The 20,470-nt window shown below is 37.7% G+C and overlaps 1 protein-coding gene across 7 annotated transcripts in view; it reads right to left on the reverse strand.

Moving 5' to 3' along the window:
* Positions 1–20,470, reverse strand: part of Clcn3 (chloride voltage-gated channel 3) — an 80,304-nt gene that overhangs the window by 21,165 nt on the left and 38,669 nt on the right. For all 7 annotated transcript variants that reach the window (XM_028881050.2, XM_028881048.2, XM_028881053.2 and 4 more), the window contains 6 exons: positions 10,846–11,003; positions 7,437–7,535; positions 5,972–6,159; positions 3,701–3,823; positions 2,402–2,608; positions 678–758 (listed from right to left, as the gene is read on the reverse strand). In XM_028881050.2, coding sequence (XP_028736883.1) covers positions 678–758; positions 2,402–2,608; positions 3,701–3,823; positions 5,972–6,159; positions 7,437–7,503 — 666 coding nt within the window. In that variant the 5' untranslated portion in view covers positions 7,504–7,535; positions 10,846–11,003. The remainder of the gene's footprint in view (positions 1–677; positions 759–2,401; positions 2,609–3,700; positions 3,824–5,971; positions 6,160–7,436; positions 7,536–10,845; positions 11,004–20,470) is intronic.

Below are 20,470 nucleotides of genomic sequence, written 5' to 3' on the forward strand. Positions count from 1 at the left end.
AATTATTTCCTTAAACATCAGTAACTGTTAAAGAAATAACCATATAAATTTTAAACAAGCAAATTATAAAACTTTAATTAAAAGTCAGCTTATAAAGTGATTTAAAATAGTAAAATAAAAATGTGGACTATAATTCAGCCAGAGATATATAGGTTTTAGTGGCTTCCATTAAGTAAAATTCTTATTTTGTTCGTTTTAAAGATGTCAACAAAGCTCAGCTAGAACAATCACTAACATTTACACATGAGTAACAGGCTAAAACAGGTGGCTGTAATGCGCAGATGCACACTTGATGCTCAGCAGTCATAGGAGATGCTCAGCCGTCAAGTATACACATACTCCATGCAGAGGCTCACAGCCATCCAAGACTCCAGCTCCAGGGGAGTTGACACCCTCTTCTGACTTCTGTGGTTACCTGCACTCACATGAATACACCCACACACAGATGCATACAAGTCATTTAAAACAAATCCTTTCTTGAAAAATTAAAACACAATTTTCCGTAGTTGTGGGTTATGTATAAATTATTACTTTTTATGTGGGAACTACTTTAAAACTTTCTAAAAATAAATTCAAAAACTTGAATTCTATTATACCAGCTATAAAAATTAAAAGCACACCAAGATACAATTTTAAATGGAATTCTGCCATTTTCAATGCTATATTTTTGTACATACCTCTTCCAAACTAAAAAGAACTCCTCCAATGGGCGCACCAAAGGCCACAGAGACGCCTGCAGCAGAGGCAGCAGACAGGACCTACAAAGAGAACATGGTTTGGTTCTAGTCCCCTGATCAATTCAGACACAGCAGACAGACTTCATACTCCATGCTATTCCAAACTCCTTTTCTGTCCTAACCTACATGACCTGTGAAGCAAAGGCAAGTATTCATTTCTTCTAAAAAGTTATTCTTTCTTTCCTACTTTAATTTAAAACTCATTTGCACTCTTTCTACTCAGTTAAAACATTAACACCAAACATACAAATGTGAGTGTATTGTAGAGAGAAGGAAATGAATACCGGCAACCTTCAATACTGAAGTTTTATCAACAGGGAAGAGAGGAACACGTGAAATGGGTAAATGTTTACTTATTTTTTAAGTAGGCTATCATTTCTCCAGATTTTGGAGCTAACTACTTTACCATTAGTAATTACTCTAAACTTGTGAAAGACATCAAACATTTCTCTGTATTTTACTATCCAAAGTACTCTGAACATCCGGCCACACTTGGTATCACTCTAAGTATGTTCCAAAGGCACCATTCTAAATACAAACAACAGCCCCTTTGAGTCACCGACTAAACGGTGAAGACAGTTTCAAGGAAGAAGGAGACCTACACACATTCTTGGGCCCCCAGGGCACTTCTCTAGGGGCACTTATTGCTGACTCTCCACCTGAAGGAAATCAACTACACTGTCGTTTCTTTGGAAATTGACTGAATTATTATTCTTAAGAATCTTTATCCCAGGGCTGGTGAAATGGGTCAGAGGTTAAGAGCACTCACTGGCTGCTCTTCTAGAGGTCCTGAGTACAATTCCCAGCAACCATATGGTGGCTCACAACCATCTGTAATGAGATCTGGTGCCCTCTTCTGGTGTGCAAGCATACACACAGAACACTGTATACATAATAAATAAATAAAAATCTTAAAAAAAAAATCTTTATCCCTTTTACTACTTTGATCCAGTGAATACCCGAGGGTACCCTAAGCACTTGCTCAAGTCATCCCAGTTTACACTTCTGTAAAGAGCATGAATTGTGTCAAGCTGCAAGGCACAAGTCCTAACTGCACAGACCAGCTATGTAACCACGGTATCTCAACTTCTCTGGGGCTCCCTGTTCTTTTCTCTGGAACGATCATGATAATGTCACTCAGTGAATATATATAAAGTGCTGAGAATGCCACCTAAGTCTCCATAATCCAAGATTTGGATATTTCACTTTTAACATACCTAGACATACGCATACAATTACAGCAATAACACAGTAGATAAAAACAGCATTTGGAATCAGAGAAAAATAAATCCAGATTCTGCTACTAAGTCTATGCTATCTTGAGCACATCTGCCAGCTTCTTTCTTTTTAGAGGAGACCACACCTGACTTCCCAAGCCAGAACATGCAATAATGTCAAAAACCAAGTGAATACAAACAGCAAAGGTATCTGAGAAATCAGCTGAAAGCAAAGGGGTTCTGGCTAGTCTGACTGAACCAGCAGTAGCAGTCAATTCCAGAAGAGTACAAATTAGGAAAGGACAGACAGACGGGCTACACCCAAGTTTCCATCTGAGTCGGCAGTTTGTCCGAGCGCGTTTCACAGATCCCGACACCGACGTCACTCAAGGACGTGGAGCTCACGTGACACCACTGCTCTGTTACGGAGCTGCAGACACCACTCACCTCCCTCTTCTTAGCTTCATTTGTGCTGTACTTGGGAAAGAGGTAGGAAAAGATGTTTCCACAGCAACAGGCAACGTGGACCAGGGGGCCTTCTTTTCCTAAACTCAGCCCTGATGCCACAGCCAGCACTAACGTGATGGTTTTAATCATTAAAGTCCACTTCCCCAAGTAACCTCGGATGATGAATCCACTCAGAATTGTTTTGATCTACAGAGGAAAGATGGAGGCAGTTTAACCCTTTAGGAACAGTGAGAATTTAACTCAGCAAAAACACTCTCATGTTTCACCCACCAAACTTTGGCAAACTGTAAAATATTTCGTAATTTAAAAAGACTTTATTTTTACACATACGATAAATCTGCATATAATTATATATGTAACCAAAGATAAAAGACAACCCTATCTCAGGAACAAATAAAAATACTAGGTCATGATAAAGTAAATGTAGGGCCATAGTAATACGTAATAAAAGGCCAATTCGAAATTTTCTGTTATAGGAATAAACAAAGTATTTAGATACATCTGTCCGTCATGAATAAAGACATTATGCCTTCTCATCACACTGTAATCACTTGGATGTTCTTACCTACCACAGAAGATGAGCGATAACCAAAACTGCAGGCATTGATTCCTTATTAAGTATATTTACCTACACAGCCTTTAAAAATCACAGTTCATTTCTAAAATATGTAAGAAGAAAACTTCATTTTTAAAAAATAAAAAAGAGAATTAAATGAGTTCAAGCTTAAGTGTTATTCTCTTTTAAATTACGACTGATGAAACAAAAAATAAGTGTGTATACTACTGATCTACTATGGTCAAATTCTGTTCTTAAAATATAAAATGACGAAATTTATAAGTTATCAGTTTATTTAATATAGCCAACAGTTGTAGAAAGGGAAGGATACATTACAATTAGAGTCGAACAGCAAAATATCAACTAATCCATCAAAGAAATTCAGGCCATAAAACATTTCTGATATTTTTGTTTTTCAAACCTAATTTGCTTATTTATGTGCTATATATTAGTGGTTGAGAGGTGTGTGTGTGTGTGTGTGTGTGTGTGTGTGAGAGAGAGAGAGAGAGAGAGAGAGAGAGAGAGAGAGAGAGAGAGAGAGAGAGATTGAGATTGATTGATTATCAACTTCTATATTACAGGCTAAACCATCTCTCAAGCCCCCAGCTTAAACTTTTTTTAATTTTTTTATATTAAAAAATACTCTATTTTCTAGAAAAGTACAATTCCTAAAGATAAAAGGCAGAATATAATTTCCATTCAATGAATATTATATGGCTTACCTCTGGAATTCCAGAGCCACAGGCATACGGAGCAAATACTTTCACCAAAGAAACTGCAAGAAAGGCAAAACTCAAAGCCCAAAAGATGTACATGATATAGTTCATGATATAAGATCCCGGGCCCTAAAAAGCAAAAACAGCAGGGAGTATGAACACGAGTCCAACAATGTACCACTAATTCAAGTGCCTGTCACATAAGAAACGTCTGTAAAACTTATTGCTACTGTTATTAGTATTTTCGGATTTGGGATTCAGATATGCACCCAGGCTGAGCTCAAACTTCTGGCTCAAGCAATGTCCTCGCCTAAGCTTCCTAGACAGCTGGGACTACAAGTACACGCCACCCCACACACGACTGGGTAGAAGTTCTAACAGTTTATTTCCACAATGACAAAAGCTTTATGTGAACAAGGAATTGAACAGAATCCAAAAGCTAACCACTATCCATGCTAAAAGCCTTAGTCCCATTTGGTAAACTTCCTAGTTCTCCTGATTTCTAAGGTCTTGTTACAGAGACACAGGCACTGACCCATGCCCACCCACAAATGTTTTAGAAATCGTTGGTGGAGGTAACTTGTGCTGGCACTTGGATTTTTCCTGTATTTGTCTGCTTGCTTGTTTGATGTGTCGGTGTGTTTGGCTGTGTGGTTTACTGATGCACAAGCATGCAGAAGTCCACAAAGTACTGAAAAGAACAGGGGGATTCTCTGGAAATGGAGTTAGAGCTATGAGCTTCCACGTGGTGCTGAAAATGAACTCTGGTCCTCTGCAGAGCAGCGGCCACTCTTAACCCTGAAGCACCTCTGCAGCCCAGCACTAAGATTTCATCCTCTTTCAACTCTCCCAAAGATCATCAAACTGACTTTAATTAAGCAAGGTAAGAAACAAAAGCCACATGAAATACAATACCGAAAAATATTCTTTTTACCTAAACTTTGGCTATAATAAAAGTTTTTAAAATATAGCCATATGTGAAAATACAAATATCTGTATTTTAAAATATATTCATATGTAAATATATAAATATCGAATCTTATCCAAATTTAAGCTTTATTACAGAACATCGCTGTAATTATATAATTAAATATTGAACTACTGCAAAGAAAAACATAGGACCTTCTACCATCTGCAAATACATACGCCCAGTTCCAGTCTAAGGCCTGCTAACCCTTTTTGTTTGGGAGGCACATTTCCTGGCAAATGGAGATCATCTCGGAAAACTCTTAACTGTACATAATACAGAGGTCAATGGACTGTGGGGAGCCCAGCACCACTGGATACCTCTATACCATAGTTCCTGCATCTATGGCTCAGGGGACGGGGAGCAGAAAGATTTTTAAGAACCAAACTACCAGGAAGTCTACCTTAAAAGGTCAGCATAAGCAAGGCCAGAACAATGGCAGTATTGATAGACCCATTAATGCAGAAGAGGGGAAATTCCACAGGACCCTACCCTAGACAAAGAACTACAGGAACCAATGGCAGCTAGGGAAGAAGTATTAGTCTCCTCCAAGGATGAACCCCCTTGTTAGCTAACCAATACAAAATGGTCAGCCCCTGCAAACACAAACAAACAAAAACCAGCTCAGCAGGATGTATTTACTTGTTCATGCGTGCGCGCGCACGCACACACACACACACACACACACACACAACACACACACACACACACACAATGTAACAACAATAAAAGACAGAGACTATCAATTTCAGAGTAAGGGGGCACAGAAGGAGTTGGAACGACCGTACCCAGGAGGGATGGAGTGAGGAAAGAGGAGGGAAAAAGGATGTACTTCTATTTCAATTAAAAGTCTATCTTAAAAAACAAAAAAATAAAGCTGAAAAAATTTTAAATGTATTAATTTCTTTAAAGTATCCCAACCTAGAAAGGCTGATTTTATAAATTATAAAATATATCTTGCACTTCCATAATTCGAATGTTCCCATCTTAGAGACACGTCAATCCACTTCTTCAACTTCACACAGCTCCTGTTGCACTAACTATACTTCTCTGCCACACTTGCAGTAAATCTCTATCATAATCCACGTGACTCATGATTATGCATTAAATGACACAAAAGCTGCCTGAAACAAAATGCCCTTGTTCTCACTGTATTTACAGATTTTCCATTCCTCTCTGCTAAATACAGACTTTGTCTTTTTCTCCTTTGGTGCAGGTTATAATCACCTAATGTGTGATTAATTCTGTAACTAAAGGAAGCAGACACACTTATCTACATCAACGCTAACTCATCTTGAGCAGAGACTTACCTCTGCTTGGCCTATGATCAACTCTGCCCATGTTTTCCACTGTGGACACTTATCCCTCTCTTCGAAGGTCGTTTCATTGGAGCCCCAACAACACTGCTCATGGTTATACCACAACGCACTGAGGCAAATGCCCTCCTTTAGGTCAGTCATCCAGTCAGCAGCAATGTCTATTAATCCAGCCAGGGCTCCTGCAAGAGTGCATTGGACAGGGCCAAAATGTAAGTCTATTTAGGGAGCGTTGAAACTATCTAGTGAAGAGATCAATAAAAAGCAAAAATCTTCCTATAAGCCAAGGGTCAATTAGGAACTATTACCTAAATTTAAGACTTAAAAATTTAAATACATTTATTTAAAATCAAATACAATTTTAAAAACTGTAAATAGCTCTATTTTAAAATAAAACTGAAATTCTCTGGAATTAAAACTGACACATCGTTAAAATTAACTGCAATTTTAAAAAGAGAAAAGTTATTTTAAAAACACTAAAAACCTTGGAAAGACAGCTACTTGACAGGAGCCTCACAACTCTGGCAAATGAAATTGGGACATTTAATTAGCATGTTTCCATTCTAAACTTAATCAGTAGACTTACGAATGAATGATATAGACCTTATTAAAATTTGATGCTCACAGCTAAGCATGGTGGCACACACCTTTCATATCAGCACTTGGGAGGTAAAGTCAATCTCTGTAAGTTTGAGGCCAGCCTTTGTCTACATATCAAATTCAGTATAGCTAGAGTTACATGTTGAGACTGTCCCAAAACAAAAAAAAATAATAAAATAAAATGTTCATTAAATATAATTAAGGAAGTTCACATCATTCACTGAATAACTTCACAATAAATTAATTTTTTTAATTAACAGAAAGCTATACATATGAAGGTTATCTTACTGACAGAATACTAAAAATATATAAAGTTATGCTAAAATCTAGATTATCTTATCACAAGAAAGCAATGGGTCACACAGACATGGGTTTTTTTAAAAAATATATATATATTTACTTTATTTTATGTTGATGGATATTTTGCCTGTGTGTGTGTGTGTGTGTGTGTGTGTGTGTGTGTGTGTGTGTGTGTGTGTCACATGCATGCCTGGTGCCATGGATCCTCTGGAACTGGAGTTAGAGACAGTTGTGAGAGGCCATGTGGGTGTTAGGAATTGAACCTGGGTCCTCTAGAGAAGCACCCAGTACTTCTAATCCCTGAGCTATTTCTCCAGCCCCAGAACACAAAATTCTTATGCATGCCAGTTATCAATACTTTTTCTATTCTCCACAAATACCTTACTTTTTCATGTTTTCTGTCGTACATGACAGAAGCCAGGAATGATTACAACTATCCCTAGAGGTACTCAGACCATCAGCTGCTGGCTGTTCAGCTCCACTCTCTGGGGACCTGGTGGCCACACTCTCGGTTAACTTACAAACAAGAGCAAAGGTTGGCGGTGAAAGTTCTCCTTACCTGATGCCAGTCCTGTCAGCGTGACTACGAGCCATCCTGACCAGGCGTCATACAGACTCTTTGTCATTTCCCATGCTGATTCTTTTTTTTACTGTTGATCTGAAATTAGAAATATTTGTTTCATTTTTAAACTGCAGTTCTCCAGTTCTTGAGTCTAATTTTTTCCAGGTATCACAACACAGAAAGTGCCTTGCAAACTAAATAGTGACACTGTTCCTAAAAGCTGGAGGATAAACACCATTCGGAGAGCTGTACTTTAAATAGGAACCTGTGGATTTGAGTGTGAGGGGCCAATGAGCCACATGGAAGTCTGACCTCGGCTGTTTCAAACTCCATCAAATTCAAACCTTAACTGCTCCACAGATGGCTTGCACATCACAAGTTGGATAACCTAGCTGGAAACTGCTGGCTTCGGGAGCCAAGTAAATGCTCATGAATATAACAGAAGTCACATGGGCAGAGACATCCCCAAAGTAACAGACCTGGGAAGACACAGACGCAGAGCTTCAACCCCACTTGTAACAGACTAAGACTCTTCTTCACCACGGGATCGAGAAGAACAGTGTCCTCAACTGACTGAGGAGAGGCAGTTCGACATCACCAGGGAGGAAAGCTATTTGTTGCAAATCTCCCCTCATACCTGTCTTCCCAAGAATGGTTTTCTAAGCCCGTCCCTAACTAGTTTCTTTAGTTCTACTCAGAACTTGGCTTTAAGAAGCCTATTGTCCGTCCAGGACTTCAGCACTCAACTATCCTGTAGGAGAGCTACAGCTGGAATTCAATGGCCTTCTCTATTTCAGATGGATCATCTATTCAAAAGCCACAAGGACCAATTAAAAAACACAGTCAATTCTATGCTGAATGAGGAAATTACACTCCTTTCATAATAGAAGAGTCCAAACACAGATATCAACCACTTTTAGAACTGGAGGTAGGGCATGTCTTAAAAGCAGTCACTAAGTTCCATTCTGCATTTCCTTGATAAAATAAACATATTTTTCAAAGATAATATTAGATCATTTTCAGACAGAGTCTGTCATTCTTCTTGTTCCTCTGTTTGCACACAACAGTCACCTAATCAACACGGCTAGGGTATTTTCAGTATAGAAACACTGTGTGTGCATCGCCAATCAACAAATATAGAAATCACCTAAATGCTTACCAACATAGTATTGGTCAAGTAAGCTGTAATGCATATAAAGACTTTTCTAAAGAAAACACTGGTGATACCTGTCACTTTGTAAAGCAAATTAACAACAATGTAAAGTATTTTTACTCAGTGGTACTTTTCTGATACTACCTAATAAAAATTATTAATACAGGCTAGATAAAAAAAAAAAAGTTTAGGCCCATGAAACCCCCTGAAGTTTTACAAGAAAAACTATTTCCAGTGCAGTTAAGATTTTATATGCCAGGGCTGGAGAGATGGCTCAGTGGTTAAGAACACTGGCTGCTCTTCCAGAGGACCCAGGTTCAATTTCCAGCACCCACATGACAGCGCACAACTGTCTATAACTCTAGTTCCAGGGGATCTGACACCCTCACACCAATGCACATAAAATAAAATTAAATAAATTATTTTTTTAAAGAAGATTGTATATGCCATGAGTTAAGTTCCCAGGACAAAACCCAATCAACCAACCAACCACTGTTCACATCTGACAATACACATAGATCAGCAAAGTATTATTATCCAAATGATGATTTCATGTGAAGAAAGTATATCCTCAAAGTTCAAGGTGAAGCAATGGATTTTAATGTAACAAAAGGCAGTGTTGATTAAGACAACTTCAGAATGCACACAATAGCTAATCTTTCAGAAACTAGTACTTATTTTATTCTATCAGAAAATAGCTATGATAAAATGGCTATTGAAATATTCATAGCTTTTCAAACTACAATTGTGTGAGGCTAGATTTTCTTTTTATTCTTTAAGCAAATAAACCATAACATTAGAATGCAAAAGCAGATATAAAAACCCATCAGTCTTTTATTAAGCCAGAAAATCAAGAGGGTTAAAAAAAAAAAAGCACTCTGCAAATACTTTTTTATTTTAGAAAATGTATTATTTTAATATAATATAGTTAGGTTTACAAATAATGGGCTTGTAGTCATAATTTTTAAGTGAATGAGTATTTTTAAATGTTCTAAATTTTAGTACTTAACAGGGAACTATTAACTCATATAAACAAAAGTTTCTTGAGGTTCCTCAATACTTTTTCTAGTTCAAAGGACATTTTAAGAATGACTGGACGAGAGCAGTGAGTTCATGTGCTTCTTTTCAGCTCTGCCCTCAGGTCAAGAGCATCTGAACAATCCGTACTTTCATACAGAGCACAATCTATTGCAAGCTCAGGCTTCACATAAAAACAGACACCAATACAAAAAATTACAACTAATTTGTATAAACTTATTTTGATAGTAAATTTCAGATACCAAACACATGAATGAATGAATGAATGAATGAATGAATGAATGAATGGAGAGGCTTTGACAATTTGGAATTTTAATATAAAAGAAATTTTCTTTCTCTTTTTGAAAAATTGTGTTTTAGATTATACCAGTTTATATTCACTGTACTGTGGGATTCGGGGGATAGGGTTATTTTGTTTGAGACAGAAGCTCCTGCTCCTCAGTTTCTTGGTTACTCGAATTATAGGCAGGAACTACCATGCCTCAATTTTATTTATGTTTTTCCTTTAAAAAACCAGGGGCTAGAGAGGTGGCTTGGCAGTTAGGAGCACTGGCTGTTCTTCTGGGGGCTCAGGTTCAATTCCCAGCACCCACATGGCAGCTCACAACTATCTATGACTCCAGTTCCAGAGAATCTGGCACCTCACAGAGACATACATGCAGGCAAGACACTAATGTACATGAAATAAAAGCAAATCATTAAAAAACAAAACAAAACAAAACCCAGTGGCTTGTTATGCACACAAAAAGCTTTATCCAGGATCCAATTTGAGAAATAGCTCAGCATTTAGTCCTGGGAAAGGAAATGTAAGTAACAGCAAAATCCTACAGAATCATTCTTTTTCTCAGTACATTGTCTTCCTTTTGCACTAGGCTTATGCAACACGGTTCTTGCCGCTGTAGCTGCTGAGACGCTGTAGCTGCTGAGACGCTGAGAGCGAGTATCTTGGTGTCCTCACCCAACTCCTAAGCTGCACTTCTCCCTTCCCTTCCTATCTTGTCAACCGTATTTCCTTGTTTTTAAACCACCTCAAACCCTGCCCAGAAAAATACAGGGCATAAAGAGCCAAAAGAGACAAACCAAGACAAAGGGGGAAATGCATCATGAATGACATGCCAAATATATTTTAATGTGTATCATTTTGGTGAACTGAGATCACTGGCAGAAACACAATTTTAAACAGTTCATTTCGCACCATTTTTATAAAATACTTACACGTCTGTGTCTTTCTCTGTCTTTACACTTCTCTCGAACCCAGTCAATAGTATGGAAATCATCATATGTACCAACACCTGGGATCGGTTCGTCCAAAAGATCCAGCAGGTGTGTAGCGCTATTAATGCTGCCTCCATTTGTCATTGTATAATGAGTTCCTGCAGAACAAAAGAGAAAGAGATTATTTTAACAGTGAATTTTCCAACTTCCTTACAAATTGGTAAGTAACACAAAATCACTGAAAAGTAGAGGAAATGTTGATCAGCCAAAATTTCTTTCTAATTTTGGATAAATTAAGGTATAAAGGATACTCATGACCTTATATTAACAAGCAGCCAATGGTCATCTGGTATTCTGGCCAAGAGAATTTTGTGTGAATTACTACCATTTACTGCCAACAAAATAAACTCCAGTTATCTACTTGTGAAGACTACTTGTGAAGACTGATAAACAGAAAATGATTTTCATCTAGTAAAATGCAAAGAGTTGTTTTCCAGCAGGAAAGAAAACTCTCAGAATTGTGAAGGTCTGTGTTGTTGTTTGTTGTTTTATGTCTTAACAGGATTTTCTTTCCTTCACAGACTATATATACATTTCTGTATCACATGTTCGCTGAATCGGTTTTGTCATCAAGCTGGTTCCTTCATTAGGGTTAAATAAATCTTTGACATATATTTACTACATATTTTACATGTGTAAACAAATTTAAAAAACAACTGGAGAACTGAAGAAATGCAGATAACTTTTAAATATGAAAATAAGTTCATTCTAACACATAAAATGAATGCAAATTTTTAAGTATGTAAATACACTGAGCTGTCAGTTATGTAAAAAGAGGCCTTGACAAAAAGTTCCTAATTTAAATACAAGCCCTTTGGAAAGACAAATGAGATTGCCCTCATAGGCTCATCTATATGCATACTTGGTCCCCATTAGAAGAACTGTTTGGAAGGATTAGATGTGTCCTTGTTGGAGTAGCTGAGTCTTTGTTGGAAGAGATGTGTCTGGAGATGGGCTCTCAAGAGTTCAAAGCCCAGCCAAGCCCAGTCTCTCTCTGCCTGCTAAGTATGATCTCTCACCTCTCAGCTATTGCTCCAGCTATGACTGTCTGCTTCCCACCATGATAATGGTCTAATCCTAAGAAACTGTGAGCAAACCCCAATTAAATGCTTTCTCTTGTAAGAGTTGCCTTGGTCATGATGTCTCTTCACAGCAGTAGAACAGTAACTAAGACATACACAAAAAATTTCAAACCCACAAGTTCACTATTAGGAATTTTTCTTTAAGCTTCTATCTGCACAGTCTCCAATTCAGTGTAGGTAAAATTTCCTAAAACTTGTTACAGGAAAAAAAAAAAAAATGAATGCCAGAGTATTTATAATCTGATACAAGAGTTGGCAACAGTTAGAGGGCAAGAATCCGTGGCATGGAAGCCAGAGAGTTCCAGCTACTTAACTCTGCCACAGTACCACAAAATAAAGTACAGAAACACACCAGTGGATGAATATGAAAGCATTCTAAAAAAAGTTTAAGAAACAGGTGAAAATTTGTCTTAAAAAAAAAATAAAGAGATGAAGGGCAAGATCTGTCACACTGGCCACAGTTTGGCAACCTCTAATCTACAGACCTTGTGCCAAAAATAAATATAAAATAAATTAAAACAAGAAATCAAAATGAGACCTATTTCTTTTTCCCTGACTTTTAAGGACTAAGCAAATTTTCTAGATGACCTTGCTTTGCTGTCTTTTTGTTTTAAACTTTTATGTAAAGATAAAGAGATAATCACAAACATATCAAATAAATTATCACATAGCAACACTGAAACAGAAGTCTTCCCCAAACAGTAGGTAACACATCTGGATGTCAGCAAGAGGTTGTCCTACATACACTGGGTAGGAGAAGTAAGAGGACAAGGAGCTCCCACGCCAACCCAAGAACCTCAGCACTGTTAAGACATCAGCCAACAAAATACACCATTTCCTCATCATTCAAATGCCCTAGAAACAAGGTATGAAAATGGGAATATCTACTTCCTTTTCCTTAACAGGGTTTCTCATCCCCCTACTGAACACACTTGAATGTTTGCACTGGGAAGGTGTAACATATCTACAAAGGGAATAGTAGAGTGATTTAGGTGTTCTGGCCGAAGTGCTCCAAGAATAAACAACTTATTGGTATTGGCTGACAGTTTAAAGATACAATCTCTGCACTGCAATGTTCAAAATGTGAGCACTCAAATTTAAAGCTTTACATTCTTCTATTTTGATAGAAACTACTTTAAAGGCTAAACATTTTCAGAAGAAAAGCCATTTATCAAATTATAAAAGCATGTGCTACCTCAACAAATGTTAAGAATATCTACTTTGCTTTCTTTTGTTTTATTGTGTTTGTTTGTTTGTTTGTTTTGTTTTGAAACAGGGTTATTTTGTGTAACCCTGGGTGTCCTGGAACTTGTTTTATAAACCAGGCTGGCCTCAAACTAACAGAAATCTACCTGCCTCTGCCTCTCAAATGCTGGGATTAAAGGTGTGAGCCACCACCAGCCGGGTTTCTACTTTGCTTTCTATATGGTAACATTAAAACTGGTAAATTAAAAATATTTTGGAGGGTAGTATCAAGAGCCCCTATGCGCAGTACTTTGTGGTATTTTAGGCAAAAACAAAGAAAGTAACTCTCACAAGGAAAAAAAAAAACAAATACACCCAAATTAAGGAATTTTTGCACAGTAAGTTTGTTTGTATTCCTTAAAATGTTGAAATTAGCTGGATGTAGTGGTGGATCTCGGTGAATTTGAGGTCTTTATAGTAAGTTCCAGGATAGTCAGGATACACAGAAAGAGCCTGTCTCAAACAAACACCCCCAAAATGTCAAAATTATACAAGATAATGAATAGTCTTATGATTAAAAGACATGACAACTAACTGTAAGATGTGCTCTAGGATTAGATCATGAACCAGAAAAATATAGTATGGGCACTGGTCTGCTGGAAAAGATGTACATTATTGTAAGAATGCCAATTCTGATTTTTAAAAATTGTAATATAATTACATACACATGTACTTTTTGTTCGTTTTTCAGGACAGGGTTTCTCCATATAACCCTGGCTGTCCTAGATCTAGCTCTGTAGACCAGGCTGGCCCCGAACTCAGAGATCCACCTGCCTCTGTCTCCTGAGTGCTAAGATGAAAGGCGTGTGCCACCACTGTCCAAATGTACTTCTTTATTTGGGAAAAGCACGCACTTTCTCTGAATTTTACTCTTGACATAATTAAAAATAAAGTATATCATACATTTTCTATAGAATATGTTACATGTTTTATATAACTTTGGCATATTTAATACAAATGCAAAGAACAAAACACAAAACAAACTAATGTAGTAAAATGCTAGTAATTCAGAAATTTAGATAAAGCATGGAGGATTTTTTGTATTAATTTTCACTTCTCTAAGTCTGAAGATTCTTTTTTTCTTCAATGCTGAGGATCATGCATGCTAAGTATACCATTAAACTACACCCTTAGCCCTGAAATTGTTTAAAGAATCTACTACATGGATAAAGAAACGGCTCAGTCAGTGAAGTGCCTGCTGTGTATGCATGAAGACCTGAGTTCAGATCCCAGAACTCACCTCTAAATCTAGGTGCAGTAGTGAAAGGTTAGGGGGCACAGACAGGAGGAGCCATCTCTGGGGCTTGCTGGCTAGTGATTCTAGTCAATTAGCAAGCTCAACATTAGTGAGAGACCCTGTCTCTCTCAAAGGGAGAGAAAAGGAAAGGAAGAGAAGAGGACTATAACAACACGAAGACAACTGGAAAGATGGCACAAAGGTACAGAAGTACTGATTCCTCTTCTAAGGACCCAAGTTTGGTTCCCAACAGAACCACCTGTAACTCCAAATCCCCAGGATCCAATGCCCTTTTTTTGGCTTCTGCAGGCAGCCACACACATGTGACACACACTCATGCACACACACACACACACACACACACACACACACACGACACGAACGAACGAACGAACGAACGAACGAACGAACGAATCTTTACCAAACAATGAGGTGGAGACTGACTGCGGACAACACCATGCATCAACCTCTGGCCTCCACATGTAGTTGCACACACACATGCACAGACAGAATACATTCACTACACACACACCTCATGCATACACGAGTCAACTACTAAATGCGTTACAAGCTCCAACACTTTTGTCCTGTGTTGCCCTTATCTGAATGGAGCTAAAGAGCTACAGACTTCTGATTTCACTGCCTTTCTAAGCAAACTCAGAACCTGTGAACCCTTCAACATACATGTACAATAACACATCACCAGAACCACGAAAAGCACTTCTAGACTGTTTGTATCATGAAGCTATGCATATGGCATATCTATTTCTCCAATACACTTGTGAACTGGAGCACAGCAAACATTCATATTCATCATTCACATGTTTTGAGCTTAGTGATTTTCAAATAATTACCCTACAGAAACTATTCTAACTTGCCAATTCACAAAACTATGCAGCAAATCAAAACTTGTGAAAACCAAAACTTTTCAAAAATTCAAATATTTTCTCTAGGGATACCTCTAAATGGTTTTTATGTACTTTGTTCCACCAAACACACACAGACACAAACACACAAACTAAATTGTAAAAAAGAAGAGAGGAAAAGACGCTTTAGTCTACTCTAATACATCATAGAGATGCATACACACCTCACATGTGCAGTAACTTTAAAGGTATTATTTCCTAACATTAACCACATCATAAGGTATTCAAATACGCCATTTCTTTGTATACAGTTCATAGCAATATATGTGTTATAAGGTTTTGCTTACATATGCAAAAGTGAGATAAACAGAAACCAATTACATGTGTATTAAATCTTTTAATAAGCAACAGACTGAACAACTTTATCTTTCAACATCATTTTACACATGAAGTAGACAAGTTTTAGGCATTATCCAAACACAAACTGAAGTTCTCTTACACTTAGGGTAAACTTCTTTTATACTAAAAGAATTTCAAGAGTTGGTTAATATAAAAATGATAGCATGGCTTTTCTAAAACTGATATATACAAATAAGCTCTGGAAAATAAAGAGGTCTTCAAGGTTAAGAGTTGCTTCCTTGATTATGCATTTCTTTGTTTTCAGCAAAAAAAAAAAAAAAAAATGCTTCTCACAATTGGATTTTATTAACCTAAATTCACAGGATGCCATTTCTCAATGCAAATGCTGCCCTCATTTGCTTATCTTTAAAGACAGTAATGGAGATGTAGCAGAATACCTTTTAAAACTATGAATGAAGTCCTATGACCTTATTTCCTTATCCTGTCCACATACGTTCCCTGACCATTGGAGACATACATTACCAGGGAAAAGAGTAGAACAGTATTACTGGGGCTGGAGAGATGGCTCAGCAGTGAGAATCACTCACTGCTCTTGCAGAGAACCCAGGTTCAGTTCCCAGTACCCACGCAGAAGCTCAGAGCCATCTGTAACTCCAGGTCCAGGGCTTATGATGCTCTCTTCTGGCTTCCACCGGCATTGCATACACATGGTACACATACATACATGCATGCAAAACACTCATACATATAAAATAAGAATTTTTATTCAATATTATTTCCAAGTTTCAAATGAATAATTCTGAAAGCCATACAAAGGAGATAGTCATAAAAGCAAATACTTTGAGCACAAGAGATATTTTCTAGATTTCAACAGTCTATAAGGAAAATAAATGGCTAGAATTTCTGCAAGAAGTCATATGAAGAGCCCATCTTGCTCTATTACTTGAGATGTGCTGTGGGAAGAATGAGAGAGAACCAATTATCCAGGAGAGTCATAACAGACCAGTGGTTGGCTTCAGCCTTTTCCATTTCCTGTAAGTGAAATATATAGACCATACTTACTTAACAAGCTGGCCATATCTGTTTTAGATGATGAGTTTTTCATTCACACTTTCTGAAAGTTATATCATTAAATGGACACACGCATCATTTTTGATGAGGTGTTTAATATATTTTCTAATGATGCACTATAACTTGAACATCTTGATCACTTGACCATTGCAAACAGTATCTGAATTATATGTATATTCTTGGTCATCTTTTCCAATTGATTTCAACTTTTCCTTGTCCCCTTTTTCAAAGCCTAATTTCAAATATTTATTTTTAGTAACTAGGTATATCTTCAAACTTAAAATGATTAAATAATCAAGTAATTATCCTCATCAAAAGGACATTATTTGTGCAAAAGGCCCATATTAATATTGCCTATTTGGTGCCCCTTTACTTCTCTTCTGGTAACATACCTTAAGCTTTTTTAAAAAAACTTCTACCCTATGAAGTCTGCAGTCTTGATTTGGAGATCTATCAAATCCATGCCTCAGCCTAGAAAAAAGGAGTGAAGCTCCCCTACCAAGGATGGGCCACTGGGTCTGAACTCTCTGAGGACAGCGGGGAGGGAGAGAATGGAAGAAGGGAGGGTCCACCAAAACTAGCTGCTGGATATGTAAGGCTCAAACATATCAATACAAAAAATGAAACCAATTCATTTTAACAGCTAAACCATCAAAAGGATGAAGCTGGCTCCTGCTACTTGGATTCCAAGATATTACATTATATTAAAGTTCGTTAGATCTCAAATTTAAGACCAAGTCCCCCATGACCCTGCAATACACATACACACATACACATACACACACACACACACACACACACACACACACACACACACACACACTTTTCTCTGGAGGTTTGACCACCAATATTTGCCTGCCAATCTAATATCTACTTATAATTACCTACCAGTTAAAATTCAGTAATAAAAAAGTCTGGACAAATATTTTCCTTCAGAGGAGTCTGGAAAAGAAATTCCATGACCTTCACATACTTTGATGGTAGAAGGTTTTAGAGAGTCAAATGCTAGCTCTGCTACCTATTAGCTTTGTGATCCAGCACACATTGCTTATTAACCTCTTAGCCCATAGGTCCATTCTGTCACCTACTTTTAGCTTAGAGGCCAGTATGTAGACCAGAAGCAGAAAAGTAATAAGAAAGATTAACATTTGACAGACAAAAGGAAATAAAACAAAGACGCAACTTTTAATTTTGTTCAAATGTTTTGGTGTCTAAGACTTCACTATATTGTATTATACTTTGATATTCATCTAATATGATTAAATCATATAGTATTCATCTTAATCTAAAACACTGGCAATAGCAAAAGAGAAGGGGAGGGAAAAAGTATCTTCTACATTTAGGCAAGGAATCCTTCAACTTTAGAGGTGGTGAGGGGAGTCTCAAATTTTTAACTAATCATAATTATGCTAACATATATACAAAAACAAATCGCTTACAAGTATGATCAACAACATAATTAGTGGCGATTTTACAGTTCAAATACCAGCAACACTGAAAGACTTCACTTAGTTAATGACCTGCATGCAAACTGACCTGCAAGTGACTTCACCAATTAACTGTACTAAGAAGGCTTTTCAGCTTCATTTCATTCTTCTATGGCCATAGAACTGTAAAACACTCTGACACCACAGAAATAAAATGCACTATTTACTAATTATCTGCAACCTAAACATTGATTTGTAGAAAATAAGTCTAACTGTTCATTGAAGAATTTTTTTTTTGTTTGTTTGTTTGTTTGTTTTTTCTAGACAGGGTTTCCCTGTGTAGCTTTGCGCCTTTCCTGGAACTCACTTTGTAGACCAGGCTGGCCTCGAACTCACAGAGATCCGCCTGGCTCTGCCTCCCGAGTGCTGGGATTAAAGGCGTGCGCCACCACCGCCTGGCAAAGAAATATATTTCTAATAGTGCAGAGTCTCACTGTTAGACCCAATGAAGTTGGGTCAAAGAAAGTTGTCCTCAGCTAACAAGGTAAAGAATGATCAAGGGAGATTGCGAGTATCAACCTCTAACCTCCATACTCATACAGACACACGTGTATGCATGTGCACACACAGGCGCACACAGGCAGGATGAAAGAGAAAATGTTGTACTCTTAGTCATGGACAGCGTTTTGCTCTCAGAATACACATTCCAATCTGCTGTGATAACGCATGTCCAATTCCACCCTCATGCCTTTACTTACACAAATTAAAACATGTCTCCAGGTAAATACGTAGACGCTAGTTTTTAAGACCTTTTGACTGCAGCCTACAGCATTCCGCGCTGACACAGTTTACAGATACACACATAAATAAAATCGAAGTCAATAAATGATACTATTTAGTAAGTTGTGATTTTTCACTTTTTGTTTTATCTTTTAAAAAATACTTGCCAATTTCATGACCAACATTTTAAACATGAAAGTTTACACAAAAGTAGAGAATAATAAATATCAAGATTGTCTACTTTTCCATTATTAAAGATCTTTATAGACCTCCTGCTAGCTCTCACTGTATAGTTGTTAAACAGTATTAAATGAAAAAATTACAAACTGCTACATCTTACTTACACTGGATTCAGTAATCAATTCCATAGTTATATAAACAGCAACCTAATTTTTTTCTCACTGATAAACACTCAAATGACATTCTTTCACAAAAAAAGTAAACATACCATTGCTTAATAAGATTGTCATTTATTTCTTCTGGGCCAATTTCCAAAGTTATGAAGGAGAACTTGGCGTTCCCACTGACATTACGTATTGCTCTCACAGCAGACAAGCGTAAAGCACAGATGCTGAACATTACGGACAAAGGCGGGCAGACACCCATGTTTAAGCATTCCCTGCCAAAGTCACTGCTGTCTTGAGAGCAGCAGGTCCAGCCACGCGTGTTCTCTCCCTCTGGGAGCGTACTGATAAGGACTGGTCATCCTGGTAAGGGAGGAGAGGGTAAATGGAGCTTGAGAACAGAGGTCCCTGAGTTTTGTAAAGTAAAGGGGCAGTGCCAAGGGCTGTCAATGTGACTCAGGTGGTAGCATGTACAAATCCTAAATTTGATCCCCAGCACTGCATAAACTGGACATGGAGGTACAGGCCTGTAATCCCAGTGCTTGGGAGGTAAGAGGCAGGAGGATCAGACATTCAAAGTCATCTTCAACTACATAATCAAGTTCCAGGCTAGACTGGACCACATGAAACTGCTTCAAAAAACACAAAGGAGGGGCGGGGGCAGTGCCCAGCATGGAGCTCTGCAGTCAGTAAGGGTCAGTTAGATGGGGGCTAGATCAATGACAGTATAAATGAAATACAGAAGGCTATGCTCTGAAAATCTGTTCAGGCATCTAGTCACATTTAAGTACTGAAACCGCAAAGCCTCAGAAGCTAACACAGAATCCAAAGAGAAGGCATACAATTAGCCAGTGTCAGTGCAGAGCTCCGGCCTACTCCAATGTACTGTTTAGTTTTCTATCGTGTACCACCTCAATAGCAAAGACAGCACCTTCGATAGACAAGGTAGATGAAAGTTCCTATGCATACTGGAAGGAGGTTAAACATGCACTTCTGATCTCTGCATAGACAATGATCTGTAGACAGCATCAGAACAAATAATAAAATCGGCAAAAGAGAAGCTGAAGTAAATTTTGGTCTGAGTTGTAAAGGAAAGACCACACACACACACACACACACACACACACACACACACACACCCCTAAAAATTAAA

This window comes from Peromyscus leucopus, chromosome 17, assembly GCF_004664715.2.
Source record: "Peromyscus leucopus breed LL Stock chromosome 17, UCI_PerLeu_2.1, whole genome shotgun sequence".
NCBI classification, from domain to species: domain Eukaryota; kingdom Metazoa; phylum Chordata; class Mammalia; order Rodentia; family Cricetidae; genus Peromyscus; species Peromyscus leucopus.